The 27,431-nt window shown below is 43.1% G+C and overlaps 1 protein-coding gene and 1 long non-coding RNA gene across 7 annotated transcripts in view; one reads left to right on the top strand and one right to left on the bottom strand.

Annotated features, from left to right (window-relative positions):
• Positions 1 to 27,431, bottom strand: part of IFNAR2 (interferon alpha and beta receptor subunit 2) — a 65,924-nt gene that overhangs the window by 37,999 nt on the left and 494 nt on the right. For 3 of the 6 annotated variants that reach the window (XM_039480491.2, XM_074389331.1, XM_074389330.1), the window contains exons 1-6: positions 14,149 to 27,073; positions 12,324 to 12,365; positions 10,987 to 11,110; positions 9,442 to 9,614; positions 5,883 to 6,028; positions 1,867 to 2,035 (exon numbers count right to left, since the gene is read on the bottom strand). In XM_039480491.2, coding sequence (XP_039336425.2) covers positions 1,867 to 2,035; positions 5,883 to 6,028; positions 9,442 to 9,614; positions 10,987 to 11,110; positions 12,324 to 12,365; positions 14,149 to 14,203 — 709 coding nt within the window. In that variant the 5' untranslated portion in view covers positions 14,204 to 27,073. Of the gene's footprint in view, positions 1 to 1,866; positions 2,036 to 5,882; positions 6,029 to 9,441; positions 9,615 to 10,986; positions 11,111 to 12,323; positions 12,366 to 14,148; positions 27,074 to 27,431 lie in introns of those variants that run through there. The other 3 variants (XM_074389328.1, XM_074389327.1, XM_074389329.1) reach the window with 3 other exon arrangements.
• The window catches only part of LOC141582027 (uncharacterized), a 177,244-nt gene continuing 176,868 nt past the window's right edge, over positions 27,056 to 27,431 (top strand). The window contains exon 1 of the long non-coding RNA XR_012514867.1: positions 27,056 to 27,321. This is a non-coding gene — a long non-coding RNA (uncharacterized LOC141582027). The remainder of the gene's footprint in view (positions 27,322 to 27,431) is intronic.

Below are 27,431 nucleotides of genomic sequence, written 5' to 3' on the forward strand. Positions count from 1 at the left end.
CCGTATTGGTCAGGCTGGTCTCAAACTCTCGACCTCAGGTGATCTGCCCACCTTGGCCTCCCAAAGTGCTGGGATTACAGGCGTGAGCCACTGCGCCCGGCCTGTAAATGTTTTTTAATGGACTTTAAAAAGTGCCAGACTCTTAGTAAATTCTCTCTTGGATCAGGAGGAGGACCTGAACTGGGAAGGAGGTTCTTTATAGAATGTAGATTTTCCCCACAAGATATAGCTTTGCAGGGTAATTTCAAAATATGTCAAAGAAATGTATTTTGGGGTAAAATACTTTGATCTATTTTAGGGCCTGCTATCCATCATGTTGGTATCTCAGGGCTACAGAGCATCTTTTTGTCAGTCTTAAGGTTTCTGTTTTAATATTAATGCTGGCCAGCTGTGCCCAAATTCCAAAGGTAGGAAGGTCCAATGAGGCATGTCTAGACCACTCATTCCCATCAGGGCCTGAACTAGTGCTTCTGGTTTGCTTTACTTTACTTGGCCCTTGGCTGAGAGGAGGGAGTCCATTCAGTTGCTTGGGGAGATTAGAATTTTAGTTTGGTTTATGACTTAAAGCCATTTCTTTATAAAGCCTACCTTGGTTTTGTTCTGGTAAATCAGAGCGTTAAAGAGACATCCATTGGTGTCACAGGCATCTGAGCCAGAGCAACTCCATCTTGAATAGGAGCTGGGTAAAATGAGGCTGGGACCTACTGGGCTGCATTCCCAGACAGCTAAGGCATTCTAACTTATAGGACGAGACAGCATGTTGGCACAAGGTGCAAGTCATAAAGACCTTGCTCCTAAAACATGTTGCAGTAAAGCTGGCCAAAACCCACCAAAACCAAGATGGTGACGAGAGTGACCTCTGGTTGTCTTCATTGTGACACTCCCACCAGCGCCATGACAGTTTACAAATGCCGTGGCAATGTCAGGAAATTACCCTATATGGTCCAAAAGGGGAATGCATGAATAATCCACCCCTTGTTTAGCATATCATCAAGAAATAACCTAAAAATGGGCAACCAACCGCTCTCAGGCTGCTCTGTCTATGGAGTAGCCATTCTTTATTCCTATGCTTTCCTAATAAACTTGCTTTCACTTTATGGACTTGCCCTGAATTCTTTCTTGTGCAATATGCAAGAACCCTCTCTTGGGGTCTGGATTGGGACCCCCTTCCCCTAACATTTGGGGTAGGGACATTTAGAAGGGCTCCTTTGAGGGAGATTTGTACAGCTTCTCACTTTTAGTAAAACAGGTGGAGACTTGGCTACTTCCTGAGAAAATAATCAGCAGGAAGTCCCGAGGCTTGATTGTTCTCACTGAGTAGGGAGGAGGGTTCGGGATCACATAGCTTTCTGTTCTGAGATGTCTGTGTCACAAAAAAATGTTCAGCCCTCATTAGTGATTTTCTCGTACACCCTGGCAAGACTCCCTTTCATCTATGAGTGACAGCTGATGCCAGACCACATCTAGAAACTGCACCCAACCTCGCTGCTTCCACCTTTCACCCTTTAATGCCACTGTATACCACGGTCTCAAGAAACTACCCCTCTTCCGGCATTTGGCCTGAACAATGGCCACACTAGGGGCACAGAGCGCTGAACTTAATCCTGATTCCCTGAAACAAAAGCGTTTCCACTGCAAGATTTCTGATCTCATCAAGCAGTGTCTGACTGTCTTTTGCTATGACAACATAAAAGTGACTGTACCAGATAGTACACACCAACCAACGGAAAACATATCTGTGATGTGCCATTATTGGAAGAAAGACCTTTAGTGCTCCATGAATTGCAGATTCTTGTCTTTAAATAGGCTTGCCCTCAGAGTAAAAGCATGAATTCTCAAAACATGAATTTTAAAAAGTGAACATACCTGATTCCTGACAAGGTTGACGGAGGGTGCATTTTAAGGGAGACTTTATTACTGCCTCCTGATCTTTAGACTCAAAATAAACAGATACACAGTAGTTTGTGTTTGGAATTAACTTGTCAATGACATAGGTGAAATTTCCAGTCATGCTTCTTTTTATTTCGGGTTTATGCTGTAAAAATAAGCAAAAAATCAGTAAGACTATGAGAATTTCATTCAGAGGCAGGCCTTAAGAATCTCTTTTGGGATATGTCTGCAAACAGAGTTAAATTTATCACTGGCTTGGTAAGAAAAAGGATTTATAAGTCACCTGGAGCAAGTAATTTATCAAACTACATGTACATGCACTTATATAGAGCTGCACACACACATATTTTATAACCATGAAATCTAGTCTAGGAACTTCATTTTACAAATGAGATAAAGGTCTTCAAAGAGGAATAAATGTCTCTGTAACGTCATTTTTACAAGATTATCTTATCTCATGTATAGTATGTGTCCACTTTACACTTGAGAAAGTGCCTTCATAAATATTAACTCTTCTGACTTTCAAAAAAGTCTGCAAAATAGGCATTATCTCCATTCAACAAATGAGAAAACTAGCTCATTGTGGCTAAGTAACTTCTTCAAGGTCAGAGAACTTGTCTGTGACAAAACTGACTGATGGCTAGTTTCTCATGTTCTCCCTTGATCATATTTATATGATATCTATGATAAAATATATACATATGATATATATACATACGTACATATATATGTGATCTATAATATATATCTAAAATATATAAATATATGATATATGTATATATATAGGACTTCACTCTGTTGCTCAGGCTGGAGTACGATGGCATGATCTTGGCTCACTGCAACTTCCACCTCCTGGGTTAAAGCAATTCTCCTGTCTCAGCCTACTGAGTAGCTGAGATTACAGGCACCTGCCACCACACCCAGCTAATTTTTATATTTTTTGTTTTGTTTTGTTTTCTCTTTTTTTTTTTTTTTTAGATGAAGTTTTGCTCTGTTGCCCAAGCTGGAGTGTAGTGGCCCAACCTCAGCTCATTGCAAACTCTGCCTCCCGGGTTCAAGTGATTCTTCTGCCTCAGCCTCCTGTGTAGCTGAGACTACAGGTGCAGGCCACCACGTCTGGCTAATTTTGTATTTTTAGTGGACACAGGGTTTCACCATGTTGGCCAGGCTGGTCTTGAACTCCAGACCTCATGATCCACCTGCCTTGGCCTCCCAAAGTGCTGGGATTACAGGCGTGAGCCACCCACTGTTCCTGGCCTAATTTTTGTATTTTTAGTAGAGACGGGGTTTCGCCATGTTGGCCAGGCTGGTCTTGAACTCCTAACCTCAAGTGATCTGCCCACCTTGGCCTCCCAAAGTGCTGGAATTATAGGCATGAGCCACTGCGCCCGGTCATCTTCTCCCTTTAAGCACCTTGCCTCTTCTTTCCTACAGTTGTGTTCCACTTCAGAATTTAAAAGATGATATGAAGGTTCTTTCATGAATAACTTTTGTGTCATGTTTTATAGCTTTTAAAATACATTCTTACTAGCAGTTTTATAAATGAGGATTCCTAGCAGCTCAAATATAGCCTTCAGTAATACTGTTTTTCTGTAAATTTCTTTTTGGGAGGAGGAGTTAGTAAACAAACTTACAACCCAACAAACTAAAAGCTTCCCCTCCAGTGGCCACCACACATCCTCCTTCCCTGTTTGGAAAAACTCCTTAGAAGAATGAGCTGTCTTCAGTTTTTCTCCTCCCTGTCTTTCTTGAATTCACGACAACCAACTCTTTGCCCCTGACTCTATTAAAACTACTTTTATCAAGGACACAATGTTGCCTAATCAGTCTTCTTCTAACTTGTCCCATTTGCAACACTGAACTCAGTAGACCACTTTCTCCTTCTGGAATGTTCTTCTCTCAGCTACCAGGACACCACTCTCACCTGTTTTTCTTCCTACCATGCTGGTTGCTCTTTCTCAGTCAATTTTGCTGTTTCTTCCTCATTTGCCAGATCTCCAAATTTTGGAATGTTCCCAGACTCTATCCTTGGACATCTTCTCTCCTCTCTGAGTGTCTGTTCCTGGGTGATCTCATCTGGTCTCAGGGCATTCGGCATGTGCCAAGAAGCCAATGACTCCCAGGATCTCTCTCTAGCTGGGAGTTCTCCCCTGGACTCCAGACTGGCACATCCAGCTCCTTCCCCACGTCTCCTCTTAGATCTCTTAGAGGCACCTGGAATTTAACATGTCCCAAACCCTCCAGCCCTATCTAACCCTCCCTAGCTTCTCCATAATCTTCCACAGTTAATGGGGAAGTTAAGTCTTGTTCCATGTGTAAAATATTTGCAGAATCTGATGCCTTCTTACGATTTACTAGCCCTCTACTATCAAGGTCAAAGCCACCACTATCTATTGCCTGGATTATACCAATAGCTTATTTTTTTTTTCTTGATTTAATTTGAAGGCTATTTTCTTTATGAAGAAGATGCCTACTAAGTACAGTTTTTCCTCTTACAGAGTAGCCAATATCCTAATAAGCCTCGGTCTCTTATTTTAGAAATCATAATCTAAAACATGGAGATTAGTTGCTTATGGGGTGAACACAAATGAGACATGATTGAAACAGGAGATTTAATGATACTTGACATAGTCCTTAGGCCACACAAACTTATTTCCCCCCCATTTTTGCTCCTTAACCTAGAGTGTTGATTATAATCCATGTCCATATTAAAGGAAAAATGGTAATATATATAATTTGTTACTGCCTATTAAGTGACTGGCACCCTGATTGTGTCTTAACTGGTCTCCTAACTCCCATCTTTGCCCTGATGGTCTATTTTCAACACTCCAGCCAGGATGCCCTGTTAAGCCTTGGATCCTCCAGAAGCTTCCATCACACTCAGAAGACCCAGAACCACAAAGTCCTATGAGGTCCAGCCACATGTACTCTCTGACCTCACCTCCTCCTAATCTCCCTCTTGTTCACTCCATTACAGCCACCTCTCCCTGCTGTTTCTGAAACACACCAAGCCCACTCTAGCCTCAGAGCCTTTGAACTTCCTGTGCCCTCTGCCTGAAATGTGCCTACCCTGATATCTCTCAGGTTGGTCTTGCAAGGATTTTAAACTTGGCAAAGGGCTCTGCAGATGTAAGCTGCTGTTAGAGCACGGCCCACCGGTGAGAAACATTCTTCCACTTCCACTTATTCCAGCATTCACAGGGTAGGGAAGACCAAAGTGGAAGATCCAGGTCTGTCTGATACCAGATCACCTTGAGGTTACTGACAGTCAGGTCCTTCGCAGAAATCAGGAGAGGACAGAACCTGCCAGAAGAGCCACTTCCTTACTGTGTGTGAGGGCCAGCGAGGCAGCGACAGGTGTTTTTCACCGTGGCTCAGCTAAACCCTCCTTTTCAAAGAAATCTCTCCAGGGCTCACTGAGATTCGGCCATAGTGTGCACCTCCCTCCCAGGCCCTCTCTCTCCTGTGTGTCCCTTGACGTTGTGCATGTGCCTTATTTATTTATTTCTTTTGAGATGAGTCTCGCTCTGTTGCCCAGGTTGGAGTGCAATGGTGCAATCCCAGCTTACTACAATCTCTGCCTCCCAGGTTCAAGTGATTCTCCTGCCTCAGCCTCCCAAGTAGCTGGGATTACAGGTGTCTGCCACCACGCCTTGCTAATTTTTGTATTTTTAGTAGAGACAGGGTTTCGCCATGTTGGCCAGGCTGGTTTTGAACTCCTAACCTTGGTGATCTGCCCGCCTTGGCCTCCCAAAGTGCTCGGATTACAGGTGTGAGCCACCATGCTTGGTTGTGGCTTACTCTTTCAAAGAAGACTGTGCTGAGGTTTAGATCAATCTAGTGAATGAACTATAGTGACTTCTTCCCTAAGGCCAGACCATACTGACCTGACCTTTTAGCTTTAATTGTTCAACTGCATATTTTCCTTTCAAAAGAGAGAGAGAGTCAAGTGCATCGACTGCCCACCAGAACTGTTTTGATTCTTCACTTACCTTCTTAACAATCCCCTCTGACTGTTCTTCAATGACGAGTGATAAACCAAACTGTAATTCTTCCTCAACAACAGATGGAAATTTCACTGTCACATTCATGTGGCTGGTAAAATCAACAATCTCAAACTCTGGTGGTTCAAAAGACACTTCAGAAAACAAAGTCAGAAACAAACCCCAATGTCAGTTAATAATTGCATAATGACAACGCCTCTCACTGTCCTGGTGCAACCTTACTTCTTTTAAAGAAAAGCTATTTATTTCTTTATTTATTCTTTGAGATAGGGTGTCACTGTGTCCCCCAGGCTGGAGTGCAGCTGCCCCATCTCAGCTCACTTCAGCTTCTGCCTCTCAGGCTCAAGTGATCCTCCTGCCTCAGTCTCCCGAGTAGCTGGTACTACATGCACACACCACCACACCGGAATACTTTTTGTGTTTTTTTGTAGAGACAGGGTTTTGCCATGTTGCCCAAGCTGGTCTCAAACTCTTGGACTCAAACAATCCACCCACCTCAGCCTCCCAAAGTGCTGGGATTACAGGCATGAGCCACCAAGCCCAGCCCAGCTACTTTCTTTTTAATCTGCCTATGATCCTAGTTGTAGCATATGTTATTTTATTAGTGAAAAACTGAGAATAATATAAGTGAAATGATTTAACATTACTACAGGAAATCAAGGACAGATGATTCTGGAATGGAAGCCGGTAACTTTCCCTATTTTCAGGTTATATTCAAAACATAAAATTAAAAATGACTTCTTCATATTACAATAATAATACAAAGTCATTGTAGAAATATAAAAAAATACAGATAGGCAATTGTCTTTGAATGTGTGTGTATAAATGTGTGTATGAATGTGTGTCTATGCTGTGTGTGTATAAATATATACATATACACATAAACTAGTATGTATATGTGTATATGTATATACACACGTACATATACACACACACATATATACAAACTGAAGTTGAATCAGTCTAACTTACACTGTTTTGCATGGTATATATTTTTACTTAACCATATTTCATAAACATATTAATACATAGCTATCTACAACAAGGGCTGGTAAACTTTGGCCTTCAGTTGTAAACTCTGGCCTTCGGTTGCAGACTTTTGCAGAGCCTTCAGGTTCAGAATGGTTTTTATTTATTTATCAATTTCTTTAGAGATAGAGTCTGCTTCTGTCTCAGGCTGGAATGCAATGGTGCAATCACAGTTCAACATGAGGTTGAACTCCTGGGCCCAAGTGATTCTACCACCCAAGCCTCCCGAGTAGCTGGGACTACATGCATGCACCACCAAAAATAAAATAGGTCTTTTATTTTTATTTTTGTGGAGATAGGTCCTCACTATGTTGCTGAGGGTGGTCTCAAACTTTGGGGCTCAAGTTATCTTCCATCTTGGCCTCGCAAAGCTGGGATTACAGGTGTGAGCCACTGTGATGGGTCAGGTAAACAAAAATGGAGAGGACTATGTGACACAGACCGTGTGTGGCCCACAAAGTCTAAAGCGGTTCCTCTCTGGCCCTTTATAGAAAATCTGCCAAGTCCTGATTTACATGATAATTTTTCATTGCTAATGCTATTCCACTAAGTGACTGTATCATGATTTAACTGATTCATTGTTTTGAACATTTAAATTATCTCTGATTTTTATTAAAAACAATGTATCATGGGGTACTCTTGCAGTTAACTTTTTGCATTTGTCTTTCATGTTCTTTTTCTCTCTCTCTCTTTCTTCTTCTTTTTTTAATGTAGAGATGGGGTTTTACCATGTTGCTCTGGCTGGTCTTGAACTCCTGAGCTCAAGTGATCCACAGGTCTTGGCCTCCCAAAGTGTTGCGATTACAGGTGTGAGCCACTGTGCCCGACCTTAATAATTTCTTTGGGACAAATTACTAAAGAAGAATTCTGGATTAGAGTAAGCACGTGAAGGTTTTTAATACATGCTGTCAATTACCTTCAGATGGATCATACCAAAGCACACTCTTTGTATTCCCTCTAAACCCGGGCATTTATGTATTTTTTGTATTTATTATTTGAGTCGTGAAATGTGTCTTACTGTTACTTCAATATACATTCTTTAACAACCCGAATACCATGACCTGTACATTCTGATTTTCTTTCTTTTCTGTGTGTACACACAGATGTCTGTTTATACACATACACAAACATACACACAATTCCAATAAATCTCGTATCCGGATTGTTTGCCACAGTGGGATTCAGTCATCCTTACCACTTTGCTAAGTGTGTGTGAGCACACGCACACCCACACAGCCTACAACAGGAGACTGAGACCGAATGGGAATCGAAAAAGTAACAGAGCTGGGGCTGTTAACACAGTGCGTTAGGGAGCTGACTTGAGCCATCTGGGAGGCTTAGACCCGTGGATCACTTGAGCTCAGGAGTTCAAGACCAGTCTGAGTCCTAGGGAAAGAAAGAAGGGGTGGACCTGTTCTTGGGGTCCAGTCTTCTTTTCTGAGCTTTGGGTCAGGTGCGTGCACACCTGGTGTTCACACACACAAGAACTACTGGGTTATAATGTGGGGCTGGAGTTGCTATATTAAGAAAACACTGGGGCCAGGCGTGGTAGCTCACGCCTGTAATCCCAGCACCTTGGGAGGCTGACATGGGTGGATCACTTGAGGTAAGAAGTTTGAGACCAGCCTGGCCAACATGGTGAAACCCAATTTCTACTAAAAGTACAAAAAATTAGCTAGGTGTAGTGGCGTGTACTTGTAATCCCAGCTACTATAGAGGCTAATGAGAGAGAATCACTTGAACTCAAGAGGTGGAGGTTGCAGTGTGCTGAGATCATACCACTACACTCCAGCCTAGGTGACATAGAGCAAGACTGCATCTCAAAAACAACAAAAAAGAAGAAAAAAAAAAACACTGGGCCAAAGAGAAGGGACAGCTTAGGTCCAGCCCATCTGAACTAGGCTCCACATTTCCTGTCAAGCTGTGAAACCGAAAAAGAGCAGCTCCCACTGCCTTATATAGGCATTGGGTGAATCAGCGAAGTACAAATTATCTTTCCACTTTTCAGATCAAAAAATCCATGGCCGGGCACAGTGGCTCACACCTGTAATCCCAGCACTTTGGGAGGCTGAGGCAGGCAGATCACCTGAGGTCAGGAGTTCGAGACCAGCCTGACCAACATGGAGAAATCCCATCTCTATTAAAAATACAATAAATAAATAAATAAAAATTAGCAGGCATGGTGGCGCATGCCTGTAATCCCAGCTACTCAGGAGGCTGAGGCAGGAGAATCACTTAAACTCAGGAGGTGGAGGTTGTGGTGAGCCAAGATCACACCATTGCACTCCAGCCTGGGCAACAAAAGCGAAAACTCCATCTCAAAAACAAAAGAAAAAACTCAGAAAACCAAGGCTCAGAGAAGCAAGGCAGTCCATGGTTACAGAGCTAGGAAGTGGCAGCCAGGAGATGAGCCCAGCCCCAAGTCTGAAACACCTTTGCAGACCTCCTATTTCGCTGAATAGCAAATAATAATGATCTCGATGATGAGGATGAGGTGGAGAAACAGAGATCAACTCACTGTCCGTGGGCAGCCAGAAAATGCGTCCGCAAGTGAACAAGGTTGTGTTCCCGCTGAATCCTTCTAGGTTGATGAGGTAGAGCTCGTGTGCACTTTTCCACTCATCTGTGAGGTCACAGAATGATCTCGTGGTATTTGCACAGTTCTTAACCAGCTTCATATCTGCTGGTTTACTTTGGAAACCGGAAAAAAAAAAAAAAAAAAAGGAAAAAGGAGAGTGTTAACTTTGACAGAATGAGAGGTTATTTTTGGGTGCCTCACTTCACTGTTTTCTTTAGGCTCTGCTCAAATATCACTGTATCAAGTGGTCTTCCCCAACTATCTTATTGAAAATGGAACATCTTACGCCCTCCCCACCCCTGCACTTTCAATCCCTCTCTATCTTCTTGATCGTTCCTCGTAGCATTTACCCACACCTGTCACATTATGCCTTTGCTTAGTGATGTCTCCATTTATATAATGTCTGCCCCAAGAGGGCAGGGACTTTGGTTCACAGTTGGACCCCCTGGCATGTAGTAGGTACTCAGTAAAATTTGCTGGATGAAAAAATCAATGAATGAATGAAACTTGAGCACTCATGGTAGAGGACTCAGATCTCCCTCCCTCTATGGGACAGTCATGAATGCCTTTCCTGAGAACCCCTCCCTCTCTGGCTAAGACTAGATGATCCTGTCCTAAGTCAGACCTGGGCTATTTCAGGGACAACACAGACATCTCATCTTCCAAGCTTCAGAAAGTTGGCTGGATGACACATATGACCACTCAATGCAGAGAAAAACTTTAAGACTTTAGCAGGCACCCAAGAGAAACTCACAAGAGATCTTCCACTGGCTCAGTCAGTAAGCAGTTCCCAGCAGCTCTAGGCCAAATAAATAATTAACAAAAGGACATTCCAAGGGGCTGCTGGGTCAAAGCAATGACTTGTAAGAGTGACTGGTAGGTGTGGGAAGAAGAAAGACAAAAAGGACTCCATCTATCATGTCATGAATCCTTGGCAACCCTTCTGCAGAGCATTAGCTTAGGGGCTGAGTTCTGTGCCAAGTGTCAAGCTGGTTAGTGACCAAACCAGACTTTGGACCCAGGCCTGTCCCAGACTAGGTCAGGCAGCTTTCTGGTGTCCCACCACAGTAACAAAAAGTGAACATAAACCATCAATACAGTCAACAGACCTTTGGACTCCTGTCCCCAGATAATAGGACTTTTAAACATCCAGACGGACTGAATTAGAGAAATCATTGCCAAATCTATACACAAGAATTGTTCTGTATGCAAGGTTCTGACCTGTAGAAATTGGCTTTGATGATATAGATAAGCTTTGTCAAAATAGATTTGGATTATTATTCAATTTAATTAAAAATGGATGTATGATGGTGTTTCATTTTTGGCCTTTTAGGGCTCTGAATAAGAAACACAGAGAGAAGGGGAGGGAGACAGGAAAAGGGAGAGAGAGAGAAGGAGTGGAAAAAAAAGATCACCTCTTCTTCCACTCCCCATATAACAGAACAATAAAACGTTTACCAAGAGAAAATGAAATACTACACCAACCTCATGATTGTGTACACTAACGTATAGTGAGTTGGTACGATGGAGTGGTTTTTTAACTCCCATGATAAGATGGACCGGAAATTTCGCAATGATATTTTTATAGTGCAAGATTCATTTGCATAATCTAAAGAGAAGAGGAAAAAAGGCATTGAAATTTGGAATCCAAGGTTGTATCCTGGCTACTGCTCAGTCATTTCTTGGGATCTAGAACCCACACCTCTGGCAGACAACCCCTCCAGAGAGCCCTGGTGTCTTGAAAACAGGAAGTCTACCGGACATGGGAAATCAATTAACAAGTTTATTAACGAGCAACATGTTGTCAGGGCAGGCAAGCACAGGAAACAGAAACTCTGCACTGTGTAAACAGAATCTGGACAGAAAGGCTTCTTTACCTGACTGTCCTTAAATGGTTCACTGGACCAAATTAACCCAGGCCACCCCGGCCCACATGATGCATTTCCTTTCTCTCTCCCCTACCCATTTTTCTTCCTCAAGCCATTCTCTCAGCTCAGCTCCCCGCTCCTGCATGAAATCCTCCTTAAGTAGCTCAGCCTATTGCAAATTTTCCTTCCTCTGCATTCCCCAGCCCATTTATTCCCCGGATCACAGAGAGCAGGTGAGTATAATATGTGCCCAGACTGGCCCTTTCTAGGCATTTAAGCCCCGTGACAATGCTGAAGTAGGCAAGAGACTCATTTTACAGACCGTGAAACTGGGTTGAATTATACAATGTCATGCAGTTGGGAAGTAGCAGTGATAAACGAGACATTAAAGCCACATGTGCCAAATTCTGCCTTATATGGTTAAATTTTTAAAGATCATCTAAGTTTCCTGTGGTTAGAGCTCAGGCCTTTGTTTCTCGATTGCCAACTCTGTTCACTCTTGACCAATGCTTAGCACAAGATTGGACGCATATTTAATGGTTAGTGAAGTTTTGTGGACAGATTTATTTATGTAGCAAGAAGTTTAGTTTAAAAAAATTATCTTCCTTTATCTGGAACAAGCAGGAGGAATATAAATTAAAAAGCAAACATTTCTGGGCCATTTTTTGGTCTGGCACAGTCTGTGTCTCCTCATTCTTCTATTAGTGAGATTATTAAGAGTTTGAATATTCTTAGAAGTCTTAAAATGATCTCTAGTGTTAATTTCTTAAAGTAGTTTTACGTCTCTGGGAAAACCAGAGTTAGTTCATGTTAGCTCCTTTTACAGAGAAAGAATCCCAATAAACAGGCAATCGATGTGCAATCAGGAATCAAATCTCCCACATTTTATAACTCTGAATGCCCCAATACTTTCACTCTTACACAAAATTTGTGAAGCCAAAAAACATCTCTTACCAGACAAATAATGTGGAATACCAAAGGCGAGGCTGATACACACTAGGAAGAAGAAAACACATTAGAGAAGCAACAGTTTTATCTGGGCTCAACTTGCAATGATAACTCTAAGTCTAGAATTCTTTAACACACAGTTACTACTATCAGATTGCGACTTTCCATGTGCTAAAGAAGAATGCTCATGGAGATGGTTTTTACTCTACCTTGGTGCCAGCATCACATGGTTCAAGGGCTGCGACCTGAGTAGATCTAACATAAGACCCATTTGGGAGCTGACACTAGCAACAATATGTATGGTCCCTGTTCTGCCCCACTTTTTCCACTTAAAAATATATTTGGGACTGGGTGTCGAGGCTCATGCCTGTAATCTTTGCACTATGGGAGGCCGAGGTGGGTGGATCACACAAGGTCAGAATTCAAGACAAGCCTGGCCAACACAGCAAAACCGTCCGTGTCTCAACTAAAGATACAAAAAATTAGCTGGGTGTGGTAAGCACGTGTCTGTAGTCCCAACTACTCCTGAGGCTAAGGCAGGAGAATCACTTGAACCTGGGAGGCGGAGGCTGCAATGGGCTGAGATTGCTCTCTGCATTTCAGCCTGGGGGACAGAGCAAGACTCCATCTCAAAAAATAAATAAATAAATTAAAAAATGCTGGGTGCAGTGGCTCATGCCTGTAATCCCAGCATTTTGGGAGGCCGAGAAGGGCAGATCACTTGAGGTCAGGAGTTTGGGACCAGCATGGCCAACATGGTGAAACCTCATCTCTACTAAAATACAAAAACCCAAGTGTGGTGGTGGGTGCCTGTAATCCCAGCTACTTGGGAGGCTGAGGCAGAAGAATCGCTTGAACTGGGGAAGTGGAGGCTACAGTGAACTGAGATAGTCCCCTACACTCCAGCCTGGGTGGTAGAGTGAGGTTACATCACACACACATACACATAGGAGATCTTTAAAGCAAACACATACACACACACACATGCAGGAGATCTTTAACAGCACACACGCACACACACACACACACACACACACACACACGAGATCTTTAACAGCAAAAAAATGTCCTTGTTTTTGTTTAAGTGCTTGGGCTGGCTAAGGGAGTATCCTGAGAGGCTATTGTCCATCCCAGACGTATTCTCAGAATATGAAGAAGCACGTTGCTGATTAATCGGCTTTATGGGTAAAAGGCATTTATCAAAGATTGGGGAGGAAAAAAGTGTGTCACGAGAAATCACACTTCAAATTACAGCTGAGGATAGTCCCAATCATTACTGAGCCTTAAGACACTCTTGCTTTCCCAAAATCAACATCAGAACAGAAATCCACATTGACTCTAAAGCACTGGTGTAAGTTTTCTACCTGCTTTCCACTTAACTCTTGACATTGAACAGGCTGGTACTGGGTCCTCTACTCAGGGAAATGGGTTTGCTACTCCCTGCCAGGGCTCTCAGTGAGGATGGCATCACAGCTTGCTTACATAAGAGCTAAGATAGGGCTGGGTGTGGTGGCTTATGCCTGTAATCCCAGCAATTTGGGAGGCTGAGGTGGGTGGATCATGAGGTCAGGAGTTCAAGACCAGCCTGGCCAAGATGGTGAAACCCCATCTCTAGTAAAAATACACACACACACACAAAATAGCCAGGCGCAGTGGCAGGCACCTATAATCCCAGCTACTTGGGAAGCTGAGACAGGAGAATCCCTTGAACCTGGGCGGCAGAGGTTGCAGTGAGCTGAGATCACGCCACTGTACTCCAGCTTGGGTTACAGAGTGAGCAAGACTCTGTCTCAAAAAAAAAAAAAGAGCTAAGATAAAAAGTAGCACTTACCCATGAGAAACAAAGTAAGTGATCTGATGATGGAGGCATTCCAGCTCAAAAGCATCTTTGCTATTTTTAGACTCTTCTTTTGACTTTTACATCTGAAAAGAAATCAACATTAGGTGATCAAAATTCTGGAGTATCTAATTAAACTGCAAATATAAAAATGGGAGCAAAGATGAGACAACAAAAGCCCTGTAAGGAACGGCAAAATTCCTGGCTCCAGGAACTGGGTCATGCCCCCATTTATTCAAGCGAGTCTGGTCTCAGCTTCTGGGCCCAATCCCCTAACTAGTCAGGAAGGAATTTTAAATTTAACTTTTGAACAACCAACAGTCATTGGGTTAAAAAATTTTAAGTCTATAAATTTTTTTTTTAAAGTGAAAAGTATTGCTCCTTTTATAAAACTTTTTGTGTGTGAATCCTTCAGTGTCTTCATGCATAAGCAAAACAAACACATATTCCTAATTTTCCCATCTTTTAGACAAGAGAGAGCATGTAGAGTCCTTGTTCTACCCTGCCTTTTTCACTTAAAAATATATTTGGGAGATCTTTCTTTCTTTGTTTTTAAATTGGTTGCATAACGTTCTGCTTGATACACACACCATCATTTACATCATTAGTCCCCTATTATAGACATTTGAATTATTTCCAGTCTCTTCTGTAAGGAAATCTCTTGGATAGGCCTCATTTTGTACATGTGCTGGTTTAAGTGTGGGAACATTTCCAGAAGTAGAATTGCTAGACAAAGGACCTATCAGTTAGGGTTCAGGCAGGAAATAGCACATTCAAATTAGGATGGTTTTTTAAAAAAAAATAAATTTAAGGAGTACATGTGCAGTTCTGTTAGATAGATATATTGCATAGTGGTGAAGTTTGAGCTTTTAGTGTATGCATCACCTGAATAGTGTATGTTATACCCATTAAGTAATTTTTCATCCCTTGGCTGGGCATGGTGGCTCACATCTGTAATACCCAGCACTTTGGGAGGCCGAGGCAGGCGGATCACGAAGTCAAGACAGCGAGACCATCCTGGCCAACACGTTGAAACTCTGTCTCTACTAAAAAATACAAAAATTAGCTGGGTGTGGTGGCGCATGCCTGTTGTCCCAGCTACACAGGAGGCTGAGGCAGGAGAACTGCTTGAATCTGGGAGGCGGAGGCTGCAGTGAGCCAAGATCACACAACTGCACTCCAGCCTGGCACCTGGTGACAAAGAGACACTCTGTCTCAAAAAAAAAACCAGAAAAACAATAACAAAAAAAGGCAACCAATCAGAAATGCTTTAAAAAAAAATTGCTCATCCCCAACTCCCCACGCCCCCTATACCCTTCTCAGTCACTGAGTATTATTCCATACTATATGTCAATATGTGTACATTATTTAATAGTTCCTACTTAGAAGAACATGCTGTGTTGATTTTCTGTTTCTGAGTTGTTTCTCTTAAGATAATGGCCTCCTGTTCCTTCCATGTTGCTGCAAAAAACATGACTTCATTCTTTTTCATGGCTGAATATATTGTGTATACATATATTTGTAACCTGTTTTTTTTTTTTTTTTTGAGATAGGGTCTCGCTGTGTTGCCTAGCCTGAAGCGCAGTGGTGCAATCATGGCTCACTGCAGCCTCAACTTCCCAGGCTCAAACAATCCTCCCACCTGTCTCCCTAGTAGCTGGGACTACAGGTATGTGTCACCACACCCTGGCTAATTAAAAAACATTTTTTTTTTTTTTTTTGGTAGAGACAGGGTCTCATTATGTTGCCCAGGCTGATCTCAAGCTCCTCCTGGATTCTTACCTTGGCCTCCCAAAGTGCTGGGATTACAGATGTGAGCACCGCACCTGGCCACATTTTCTTTATCCAATCATTTGTTGATGGACACTTAGGTTGATTCCATATCTTTGCAACTGTGAACAGTGCTATATTCTGAGAAATTCATTGTTAGGCTATTTCATTGTTGTGCAAACATCATAGAGGATACTTAGACAAACCTAGATAGCATAGCCAACCACATATCTAGGCTACAAATCTGTGCAGCATGGTACTGTGCTGAATACTGCAGGCAACTGCAACACAGTGGCATTTGTGTACTGAACATATCTAGACACAGAAAAGGTACAGTAGAAATATGGTGTAATCTTACTACACAGGAGATGGCTTCCTTCCTTGCCTCCTGGTGACTCAAACTTCACTTGGAACCACATGCCTGATTACTAGATACATTAAAAGAGAAAATGGTTAAGAATTTCAGGCCACTGTCATATAACGGTCCATCTTTGCCCAAGGCATCATTAGGGGGTACAGGACTGTATTTACAAATGTGTGAGCAGGCTGCAGGCAAACCAGAAGGGAGAGTACAGAACCTGCAGCTCACAACATTGAGGGCTGTGGCCACTCTGGGCCTGCAGAAGGGAGAGTATAAAACCTGCAGCTCACAACATTGAGGGCTGTGGCCACTCTAGGGTCCCAGAAGGGAGAGTATAGAACCTGCAGCTCACAACATTGAGGGCTGTGGCCACTCTGGGCCTGCAGAAGGGAGAGTATAAAACCTGCAGCTCACAACATTGAGGGCTGTGGCCACTCTAGGGTCCCAGAAGGGAGTATAGAACCTGCAGCTCACAACATTGAGGGCTGTGGCCACTCTGGGCCTGAAGGAGAAGAGAAGGAGCCAACACAGCAATTTTTAAGAAGAAACTCCCACATGAGCAGCTATGACATGAGACCACTGGATACAGCCAGACCAAGAGGACAGTGCAGGAAGGAGGCTGAGGGATAAATACCCCTCTCTGTGTCCCTCCCTTCTCTCATGTGGGCCTCCCCATCGGCTGAACACAACCAGAAGCCATAGGGCAAGCGGCCTGGAGTTGTATCCTTACCAGACAGGATCCCGGGCCAAGTAGGAGGAGGAGCAGGGAGCTGGGTCTGAAGAAGCAGACGTTAGAGACCTGGCAATGGGACTATGCATCTGTAATTTGAACAGAAACTGTCATGCCAGCCACCCTTGGGGCTGTACTATTTACATAACCACCTGTAATGTACAAGAATTTTGGTTTCCCTACTATCTATTCTTAGAGGTATATCATCAACTCTTGGATTTTTCTCAAACTCATAAATGAAAACTTGTCTTTCACATTAATATTAATTTGTATTTCTCTTACTCTAAGTGTGATTGAACATCTTCATCTTTTCAAAGGTTTAACAGCGATTTGTATTTCCTTTCTGTTAATCGTGCCTTTGGCAATTTTTTCCACTGAGCTGTTGCTATTTTCTTACTGGTTTCAGGAGCTTTCTTTAAGTAGAAGGGAAACTGTGATATGAGTCACATCTTTTTCTTCTCTCCCCAGTTTGTCACTTGCCCTTTGAGTGGCTTGTGCTGTTTTAAAAAAACCAATCCCACTCCGCCAAAAAACAGCCAGAAGTTTTTGTTTCATGTTTTCAGATATAAAGGTATTTTCTTTCTTCGCTTCTAAATGTTGAGGTACAGTCAGAAAGTCTTCCCTACTCCAAGGTGAGAAAGGAATTCTTCAAGAATTTTAAGGAGCTCCAGTAGATTTTGTTCCTTCTCTCTCAAATATGTTGTCCCCATCCCCTTTACTAAGACCTATAGGTTGTTGGGATTCTTCTGTCTCCCAAACACTGGGGAAATATCATCAAAATGAAGAAAGGATCAGGAAATCGCAGACTTGTCATGGCTTGTGGTGACTGTCTGTGGCTGATGCCACTTTACCGTGGCAGTTTAGGTCAAGAAAAACAGATTTATCAGAGAAAGTAAGAAAATACATTGGAAGGGAGCAACGGGCAGGTCAGCAAGAGAGGAGCTGACTGTCAGGAGACAAAGGCTTGCTGGGGATTTTATAAAATGCAACTTGGGCTGAAGAACGCCACGTGCAGGGCTGACAACGCCAGTGGCAGGGAGCTAACTTGCATTCTTCTGTCAGCCGAGACGTTAGATAAGTTGAAGCATTCGATGATAAGCAGGAAGATCGTGAGTTACGTATGTTATCTGTGCAGGTGGGCCACATGTCCTGGGCCATAAAGAAAGGTAGACCTATAGCTTTATCTCTTTGCTTTCCCCTAGTCCCCCCAGCCTGACTCCTCTTCCCTAATCAGGACTCCACAAAACCAAGTTCCAGCTACAAACAATGTAATGTTAAAGTCGTCTTTGCTGCCACAGTAGCAGGTCCAATCCGGGGTATTCTCTTAGAGAAATCCAAGCAATTTCAAGTCAAAATTTCCAGCTTTGCTGCAGACTCCACCACCCATGAGATATCCAAGCATGACTGCCTAGAACTAATCCCATAATACTGCACCCATTGAGAAACATCCGCTGAGATACTCTGATGTGTGTTGTCACTCCACAGCAGAGGGTCGGCCTAGCTGTGAGCATTCCCCTAGATATCAGCACACCCAGACTCTAGAAGGGCAACTTTCTAATTTAATTTTTTGAGACAGGGCCTCACTCTGTCACCCAGGCTGGAGTGCAGTGGTGCTATCTCGGCTTACTGAAACCTCTGCCCACCGCAGCCTCCCGAGTAGCTGGGACTATAGGCATGTGCCACTATATCGGGCTAATTTTTGTATTTTTTTAAGAGATGGGGTTTTGCTATGCTGTCCAGGCTGGTCTTGAACTCCTGGGCTCAAGTGATCCTCCTGCTTCAGCCCCTCAAAGTGCTTGGATTGCACGTGTGAGCCACCGTGCCCGACCAGGGCAACTCCTTTATACTTTAACACCTAACCTGACCTCTGACCTGTGGCCTCTGTCTCCAGTGGTGGCACATCTTCATCTTTGTTATATATCTGCAGGAACACTCAGTCTCTTCAGTAGCTGAGCAAACACACACACACACACATACACACACACACACTCTTTCTCTCTCTCTCTCACACTCTTAGATGACCCACTCCCACTTTCCCTGGTGACTCATACTTCACTTGGAACCACATGCCTGATTATTAGATTCTTCTTGCTGGGAAAATATAATATCCCATCTTGGCATCCTGCCTGAATTGTTAATGGAGCTCCTTAAAGCTCTTCCTGACTACAAACAGATCAATCTTCCTAAAGCATGGCTCCTGTCAACAGGGCTGGTCTCAGTCCCCCAGGGCCCTGTGGCTGGAAGGATCCCACACTTGGCTTAAGGCTCTCCTGTGGCTGTCCTGAAATTCTTAACCATTTTATCTGTTAATGTATGTTTAGCTCTCGGAGCCTCAGCTCACCCTTGGATCCTTCCCCCCCTCCTGCAGGCTGGGCTCTCAGCAGAGGAATCCCAGGCCCTCCCTGGCTTCTCTCTCTCTATGCCTAACAACTGCTGCTGCCCTCTGCATGGGGCTTCAACTGGGACCATGTTCCACTGAAGCCCTCCTGGTGCAGACGCTGAAGAGGTCAGGGCCAGCACTCTAGTCTCGCCCCATGGGTTGGCATCACAGGACAGCTGGCTGGAGGTTGGTTCTGGCAGGGATGAGTCTCTGGGTCACTGATAACCTAGCATGTCTGAGGCAGAGATGTAAAGACCCCTGGATGTGGCCACTACACTGGGGGTTAGGATGGTAGGCGCTTGGGGAAGGGAGATACCAGGCTTGACTTCCCTAGAGCCTGCCCTAGGCTGCATCAAAGGGCAGCTAGCAGGAGGGGGATACCTAGAAGTCGGGTGCAAGTGCATGCATCCTACAGTCGCCAGGGCAGAGGGGCCCCGAGGACCTGTGTGAATCTGCTTTGGCTCCCTTGGTATCCTTGTGCCTGAGGGAAGGCTCCCTTGGGTGCCACTGCCTGGTGGAGACCCTCGCTTCCTCTTTGCAATCTTCTATCTGGCTTGAGTTTGCTTCTTTTGGCTAGTTTGAGGGACATTCCTAAGATGTGCTGTAATGTACTAATGGTATAACTTGGCGATTCCACGTACGAATTAAATGCTGTAATACTTGCCTTTAAACCTAGTTTTGCATAAAGAACTGCAATATTTATGCTAATAATTCAAACTTTCATTTTTTACTTAGAATGATATTAAACAGCAAGTAAAAAAATTACATGTTGAGAGAGAGGGACTGTGGAAGAAAAGGCTTTATATTTTAGCATCTTTTGTGGTACTTTCTCCTGCATTTTTATTTGGTTCTAGATAGACTCTGCAAATTATGTAGTCAGCTCAGTCTGTAGCTCCCTGCTGCCCGACAGTACACCAAGCTCCTTAGGTTAAGTTCAAGGCTATCAGCCTTTCCAGTTTTTCTTGGAGCTATTGTCCTACCCTTGAGCTGAGCTCCAGGTGACAGGTCATCCCCTGCTCTTGTCAGAGGCACTGGACCACTGTGACTCCATCTTGAGTAGTGGCTAGGTAAAATGAGGCTGAGACCTGCTGGGCTGCATTCCCAGTGGATTGGGCATTCCTAGTTACAGGATAAAATAGGAGTTCACAAAGATCCTGCTGATAAGGCAGGATGCAGTAAAGAAGCTGGCAAAAGCCTGACAAAATCAAAATGGTGACAAAAGTGTCCTCACTGCTCATTATATGCTAATTATAATATATTAGCATGCTAAAGGAAACTCCCACCAGGGCCGTGACAGTTTACAAATGCCATGGCAACATCTAGAAATTACTCTATATGGTTTAAAAAAGTGAGGAACCCTCAGTTGCAGGAACTCCCACCCCTTTCCTGGGCAACTTAGGAATACTCCCCCAATTTGTTTGGCATATGATGAAGAAATAACCGTAAGTACACTCAGTGCAGCAGGCCATGCTGCTGCTCTGCCTGTAGAGTAGCAGCCCTTTTATACCCTGACTTTCTTTTACTTTATTCTGTCAGCTTGCTCTTGAATTCCTTCCTGTGTAGTCAAGCACCCAGGTGGCTTCCCAGGCTGAACTGCAATCTTGGGGTTCACCCTGTGACGCTCCAGTCTTCTCTATTCTGGGAGAAGAGCTCTACCTGGGAGCTCTTCCTGCTGTTTACCCTGAGATCGGACAAACCTGCCAATTTTCAAGGCCAAGATCAAATGGATGGATTCCGTGCAGTGATTCTTTGAATTCCAACTCCTCCTAGAGGGGCAAGGAACCCTCAAGGCCTCACAGTCTCCTGGCAGAAGGCATGGTGGTCTCTTTTCTTCTATCTGACACAGACTGATTGCCAGGGAGTCAGTGAATAATGAATGAACTGGATTCAGACATTGCCAGGGAATCAGTGACTAACGAATGAACTGGATTCAGAAATGTCAGACAAATACAATTATGTATCTGTTTCAGGAAATTAGAAAAATATGAAAAAGTACAAAGAAGAAAGTAACACTCATCCTTATTCCTACCATCCAGCATCAACAATTGTGAACATCTTGGCATATTTGATTCTAGCGTATTTTTCAAATATCTTTCTTTTTTCTTCTGTAAGAACTATTATCATCACTAACATTAGGTGGACATAATCCCACAGATCTTTCCATGCATAAACACACAAATACACACACACACACACACACACACACACACACACACACACACACAGTGTTTCTGTTTAATGTTACTTGGGAAAAAACTAAAATAAAGCCAAGGGAGTTGTTTATACTTTCTTATGGACAAAATTTTAAATGTTAACAATATCCTATAATATCCCTCTAAGGTTTTAAATAAAACTTATGAAAGATATTAGAAAGTTGCAGTATTATATATTCACACAGCACCTTTTAATTTTTTTTTTTCAAGACAGAGTCTTGCTCTGTTGCCCAGGCTGGAGTACAATGGCACAATGTCGGCTCACTGCAACCTCCACCTTCTGGGTTCAAGCAATTCTCCTGCCTCACCCTCCTGAGCACCTTTTAATTGTGTATCATGTTTACTATTCCATTCTTTGAAAGAAGAGAATATTGGTATCCACTTCCTTCCATCTTCCTCCCCAACTTCTTTTTTTTTTTTTTGCTGTATATTTTCGTCTAGATTTGTAACAATCCCATTCTATTCTACCCATAATTTCTACAGCTGTAGTAATTCTATACTTAAATAGAATACTCACCAAGAATCTTTTTTACCATTCTCTACTCTTAAGTTCTTTATTTTATCTCTTAATTTGCTATTTCCTGAATTTTATTACCCAGTAAGTTTTTGTTTTTCCAAAAAGGGTTCATGGGTGCTGAAGTCCCTTTGTTCTAGAAAAAATACCCCCTCCCCCACCGGGAAAAGTTTCTTTCCCTTGGAACTGTTCCCTCATAACCACCATAGTCTGGCATTTAGTGCTGCACTGAAGTTTGAGGCCAGCTTGATTTTGTTTATCCCTCCTTTACATTTTCTTCTTAGATTCCTAAATAATTGTTTTTCTTTGAATTTAAATAGTTTAAGATATCTTGGTGCTTCCATATGTCCATCTGACATTTTCTGGAGCATGGCACATTCCTTTGGCCTACAGACCAATTTTTCTTCATTTCAATGAGCTTTCTTTGGACCTATTTTTATTAGAATTTTCTGTCCCATTTGTTGACTTCTCTACATCTGGGACTCCAATGGTTCCAGTGCTTTGATTCTATTTTGCTTGTCTTCCACAACTTCTTTCTACTTGACTTAATCTTTTTCAGCTGAATTCACTGGGCTTCCTCATGAGGTTTTCCTCTATTAAAATACTTTTATTTCTACAACCATCTGATCTTTGACAAACCTGACAAAAACAAGCAATGGGGAAAGGATTCCCTGTTTAATAAATGGTGTTGGGAAAACTGGCCAGCCATGTGCAGAAAGCAGAAACTAGAACCCTTCCTGACACTTTACACTAAAATTAACTCCAGATGGATTAAAGACTTAAACATAAGACCTAACACCATAAAAACCCTAGAAGAAAATCTAGGCAAAACCATTCAGGACATAGGCGTAGGCAAGGACCTCATGACCAAAACACCAAAAGCATTGGCAACAAAAGCCAAAATAGACAAATGGGACCTAATCAAACTCCACAGCTTCTGCACAGCAAAAGAAACAGTCATTAGAGTGAATCAGCAACCAACAGAACGGGAAAAAATTTTTGCAATCTACCCATCTGGCAAAGGGCTGATACCCAGAATCTACAAAGAACTAAAACAGATTTACAAGAAAAAATACAAACGAACCTATTCAAAAGTGGGCAAAGGATATGAACAGAAACTTTACAAAAGAAGACATACATGAGGCCAACAAACATATGAAAAAATGCTCATCATCACTGGTCATCAGAGAAATGCAAATCAAAACTACCTTGAAATACCATCTCATGCCAGTTAGAATGGCGATCATTAAAAACTCTGGAGACAACAGATACTGGAGAGGATGTGGAGAAATAGGAACACTTTTACACTGTTGGTGGGAGTGTAAATTAGTTCAACCATTGTGGAAGACGGTGTGGCAATTCCTCAAGGACCTAGAAATAGAAATTCCATTTGGCCCAGCAATCCCATTACTGGGTGTATATCCAAAGGATTATAAATCGTTCTACTATAAGGACACATGCATACGAATGTTCATTGCAGCACACTGTTTACAACAGCAAAGACTTGGAACCAACCCAAATGCCCAACAATGATAGACTGGATAGGGAAAATGTGGCACATATACACCATGGAATACTATGCAGTCATAAAAAACTGAGTTTGTGTCCTTTGTAGGGACATGGATGAACCTGGAAACCATCATTCTCAGTACACTGACACAAGAGCAGAAAATCAAACACCACATGTTCTCACTCATAAGCGGGTGTTGAACAATGAGAACACATGGACACAGGGAGGGGAGCATCACACACTGGGGTCTGTCAGGGGGAAATAGGGGAGGGACGGTGGGGGGTGGGGAGTTGGGGAGAGATAGCATGGGGAGAAATGTCAGATACAGGTGATGGGGAAGAAGACAGCAAATCACACTGCCATGTGTGTACCTATGCAACAATCTTGTATGTTCTTCACATGTACCCCCAAACCTAAAATGCAATAAAAAAGTTTTCATCATCACACATATATGTATACTTCTTCTGTATAAGTGTTTCTATATACATTTCAACAATGTAAAAAAATACTTTTATTTCAGCAGTATTTCTCCTGTTCTTTCTATTTATTCTGTCACTATGTTTTCATGGTCTTCAATTTCTTCCTTTAGGTCTGCAATCTCCCTTTTCATTTCGAATTTACAATTTTCTCATCTTTGAGTTTATTTTATTGGATTTATATTTTTATCAAGTTGTTGTACAGTGTAAAGGCAATGAGAATGAATTTCTTCTGTTCCAAGTGTAATTCTTTCTTTTTAGTAAGATGCCTTGCAAACCATGTTGTTCTCTCCTTTCCTCCTTACTCCCCTTTACCATTTCTGTTCATTTTGCTGGTGCTAGGTTGCCTTTAGTACCTCCTACTGATACGGCAGAGTGAAACCTTGACTTCCTTTTTACACCGGTCCCTGATTCCAGTTTGTTCTGTAAAGCCTGGGCAACTTCTCTAGCCCAGAAAGTTGGTGCCCAGAGGACTTTCCCCTATCGCACTCACCTCCAGCCAGCATAAAGAGCCCACTGCTCCTTTGTCAGAAAAGAAAAAAAGCAAAGTACGCTGAGATTCAGTTTCCTTTTTTTTTGAAAACCAGGACAAGATCAGTTTCCTTCTTTCCTGTTTATTACAGAGAATTCTCAAGCTTTTGATGACTCACCACTATAGCTTCTAGTGGTTGAGACACACTTAAATTTTAAATATATTTTTTAAGCTTGAGAATTAGAAATAAATAAATGAAAACCAATGACATTGCCGATGGATATCTCCACGTACCGTTTGGTAAAACCCTGGCTTGTGGCATAACTCGTTTTCTTGTTGGGCCCAGAGAAAATTTTTGGTGGTTCTGAACTCCTCTCCATCATCCACACCTCACTTTTTCCCTCTTGTGTTTTATCTTTTCTGTACCTCTAAGTCAGCCAACCTCCTCTGCCAGCTCCGTTTTTCCTTTACTCTTCTCTGAATTGCATGCTCCCTAGTTTCATTCTTCCAAAGGAGGAAGAAGGACCCTCAGAGACAGTGCTGTCAAGCTCTGCTCTCCCTAATGTTTCGCAAATGTTAAAATGCACATTTTTTTCACACTCGAGCATTTCTGAAACGAGAATGCTTTGTACAGTGGCATGGGATAGCATGACTGACAGTGTTTTTTTCTTACTTGATTACATAAAATGAAAGTGCATCTAATAAGTAATGGAATCTTAGTCTGGGTTTTAGAGTTGATAAACATGATGATTGAGCCTGTAATCCCAGCACTTTGGGAGGCTGAGGCAGGCAGATCACTTGAGGTCAAGAGTTCCAGACCAGCTTGGATCACATAGTGGAAATCCCATCTTTACTAAAAATACAAATATTAGCCAGGCATAGTAGCACACTCCTGCAATCTCAACTACCCAGGAGGAGACAAGAGAATCCTTTGAACCTGGGAGGGGGAGGTTGCAGTGAGCTGAGATTGCACCACTGCACTCCACCCTGGGTGACAGAGTAAGACTTGGTCAAAAAACCAAACCAAAACAAAACAAAAACCATGATGATTGATAATGGAAGATGATACATATGATTGACTCTTGAACAGTCTGAAGGTTTATAAAGGTAGCAGGAAAATGAGTCCAATGTGGCTTTGAGCTGCAAGTGTGAGCCGTGGAATATATATTTTATTTTATTTATTTATTTATTTATTTATTTTGAGACGGAGTTTCTCTAGTTACCCAGGCTGGAGTGCAATGGCGCAATCTCAGCTCACTGCAACCTCGGCCTCCAGGGTTCAGGCAATTTTGCCTCAGCCTCCTGAGTAGCTGGGATTACAGGCACGCGCCACCATGCCCAGCTAACTTTTTTTGTATTTTTAGTAGAGATGGGGTTTCACCATGTTGAGCAGGATGGTCCCGATCCCTTGACCTCGTGATCCACCTGCCTCGGCCTCCCAAAGTGTTGGGATTACAGGTGTGAGCCACCGTGCCCGGCCCGGAATACATATTTTAATAAATGATTTACTTCTAAGACAGTACCTCTTGGGTTATGGTCCTTTTCATACTACTTTTTGAAATGTTTTTTTTGGCCTGGTGTGGTGGCTCACGCCTGTAATCCCAGCACTTTGGGAGGCCAAGGCGGGCGGATCACGTCAAGAGATCCAGACCATGCTGTCAACTTGATGAAACCCCGTCGCTACTAAAAATACAAAAATTAACTGGGCATAGTGGTACGTGCCCGTAGCCCCAGCTACTCAGGAGGCTGAGGCAGGAGAATAGCTTGAACCCAGGAAGTGGAGGTTGTAGCGCGCCAAGATCGCGCCACTGCACTTCAGTCTGATAATAATAAAATGAAATAAGTAAAATGATTTTAGACAAATCAGCATTGTCAAATCATGTGAACCAAACTCAGATTTTCTTCAACTTTTCAATAAATACATGAGAAACTTCAGAGGAAATATAGGTAATAAAAATGAGTCATGTAGATTTTTGATCATCTAAAATGGTGGAAAACAACTTTATGAACAATAGAACTTACAAGTTCAAGTCATGTCCTGAGACAAACAGATAAAGCCTTATCTGCTATGCCCTAATTGCAGGGAAAGTTTATCAGGCATTTTCCTTAGGGTGGATTTTGATAGGGTCTCTGCACAGGTGGATTTGGGGTGGGTGGACAGGATACTTAGAAACCTTGGCAAGGGTGGGACTTAACCCCTGGGTCACTTAGCACACAAGGGAGACTCCAGGGTTCCCAGAGCCAGCTCCAGCACCTCCCACTATTCACTCCACGCTCAAGCACGCTGTATTAGTTTCTAAGACTTCTTGCCAAACAAAACAAAGAAATAAAAAAATAAAATAAAATAAATAAAAGAAAGGAGTGGGAATGCCCAGAATCAATAAAACCATCGCTAACTAAATAAACGGGCTGATGGAGTCAACTCGCTACCGCGAGTAACGGATTGATTTGCTCAGGATTGAAATGTGAGTGCCAATCGCCTCCACGCAATCGCGGAGTATCTTCCCAGATCTCCCTTTTCCGACCCCGGGAGGGTGCACCCCTCAGTCACCGCGACCACGTCCCCTCGCCTTCCCCCTCCTGCCTCCACGCAGCGGATCCGGAGGGGCGTAGGCCACTCCAGCGCTGGCTGCCTTCGGTGACCCCGACGCGGGTCCGAGGGGGGCTAATCCCAGGAGGCCTCACGGGGCGGGCTAGAGATCCTGAACCCGAGCCCCGGGCGAGTGAGCCGGTTTGTCAAGGTAGGATGGACCTGGAGGAACGCGACCCTCAAACTTAGCACCGACTCACATCTTGCAATGGCAAGTGCCCGGTGTCCCGGGCATCCTGGTGCGGTGCGGTGGGACGTGGA

The sequence above is a fragment of the Saimiri boliviensis genome, chromosome 18 (genome assembly GCF_048565385.1).
Source record: "Saimiri boliviensis isolate mSaiBol1 chromosome 18, mSaiBol1.pri, whole genome shotgun sequence".
In the NCBI taxonomy this organism is placed as follows: domain Eukaryota; kingdom Metazoa; phylum Chordata; class Mammalia; order Primates; family Cebidae; genus Saimiri; species Saimiri boliviensis.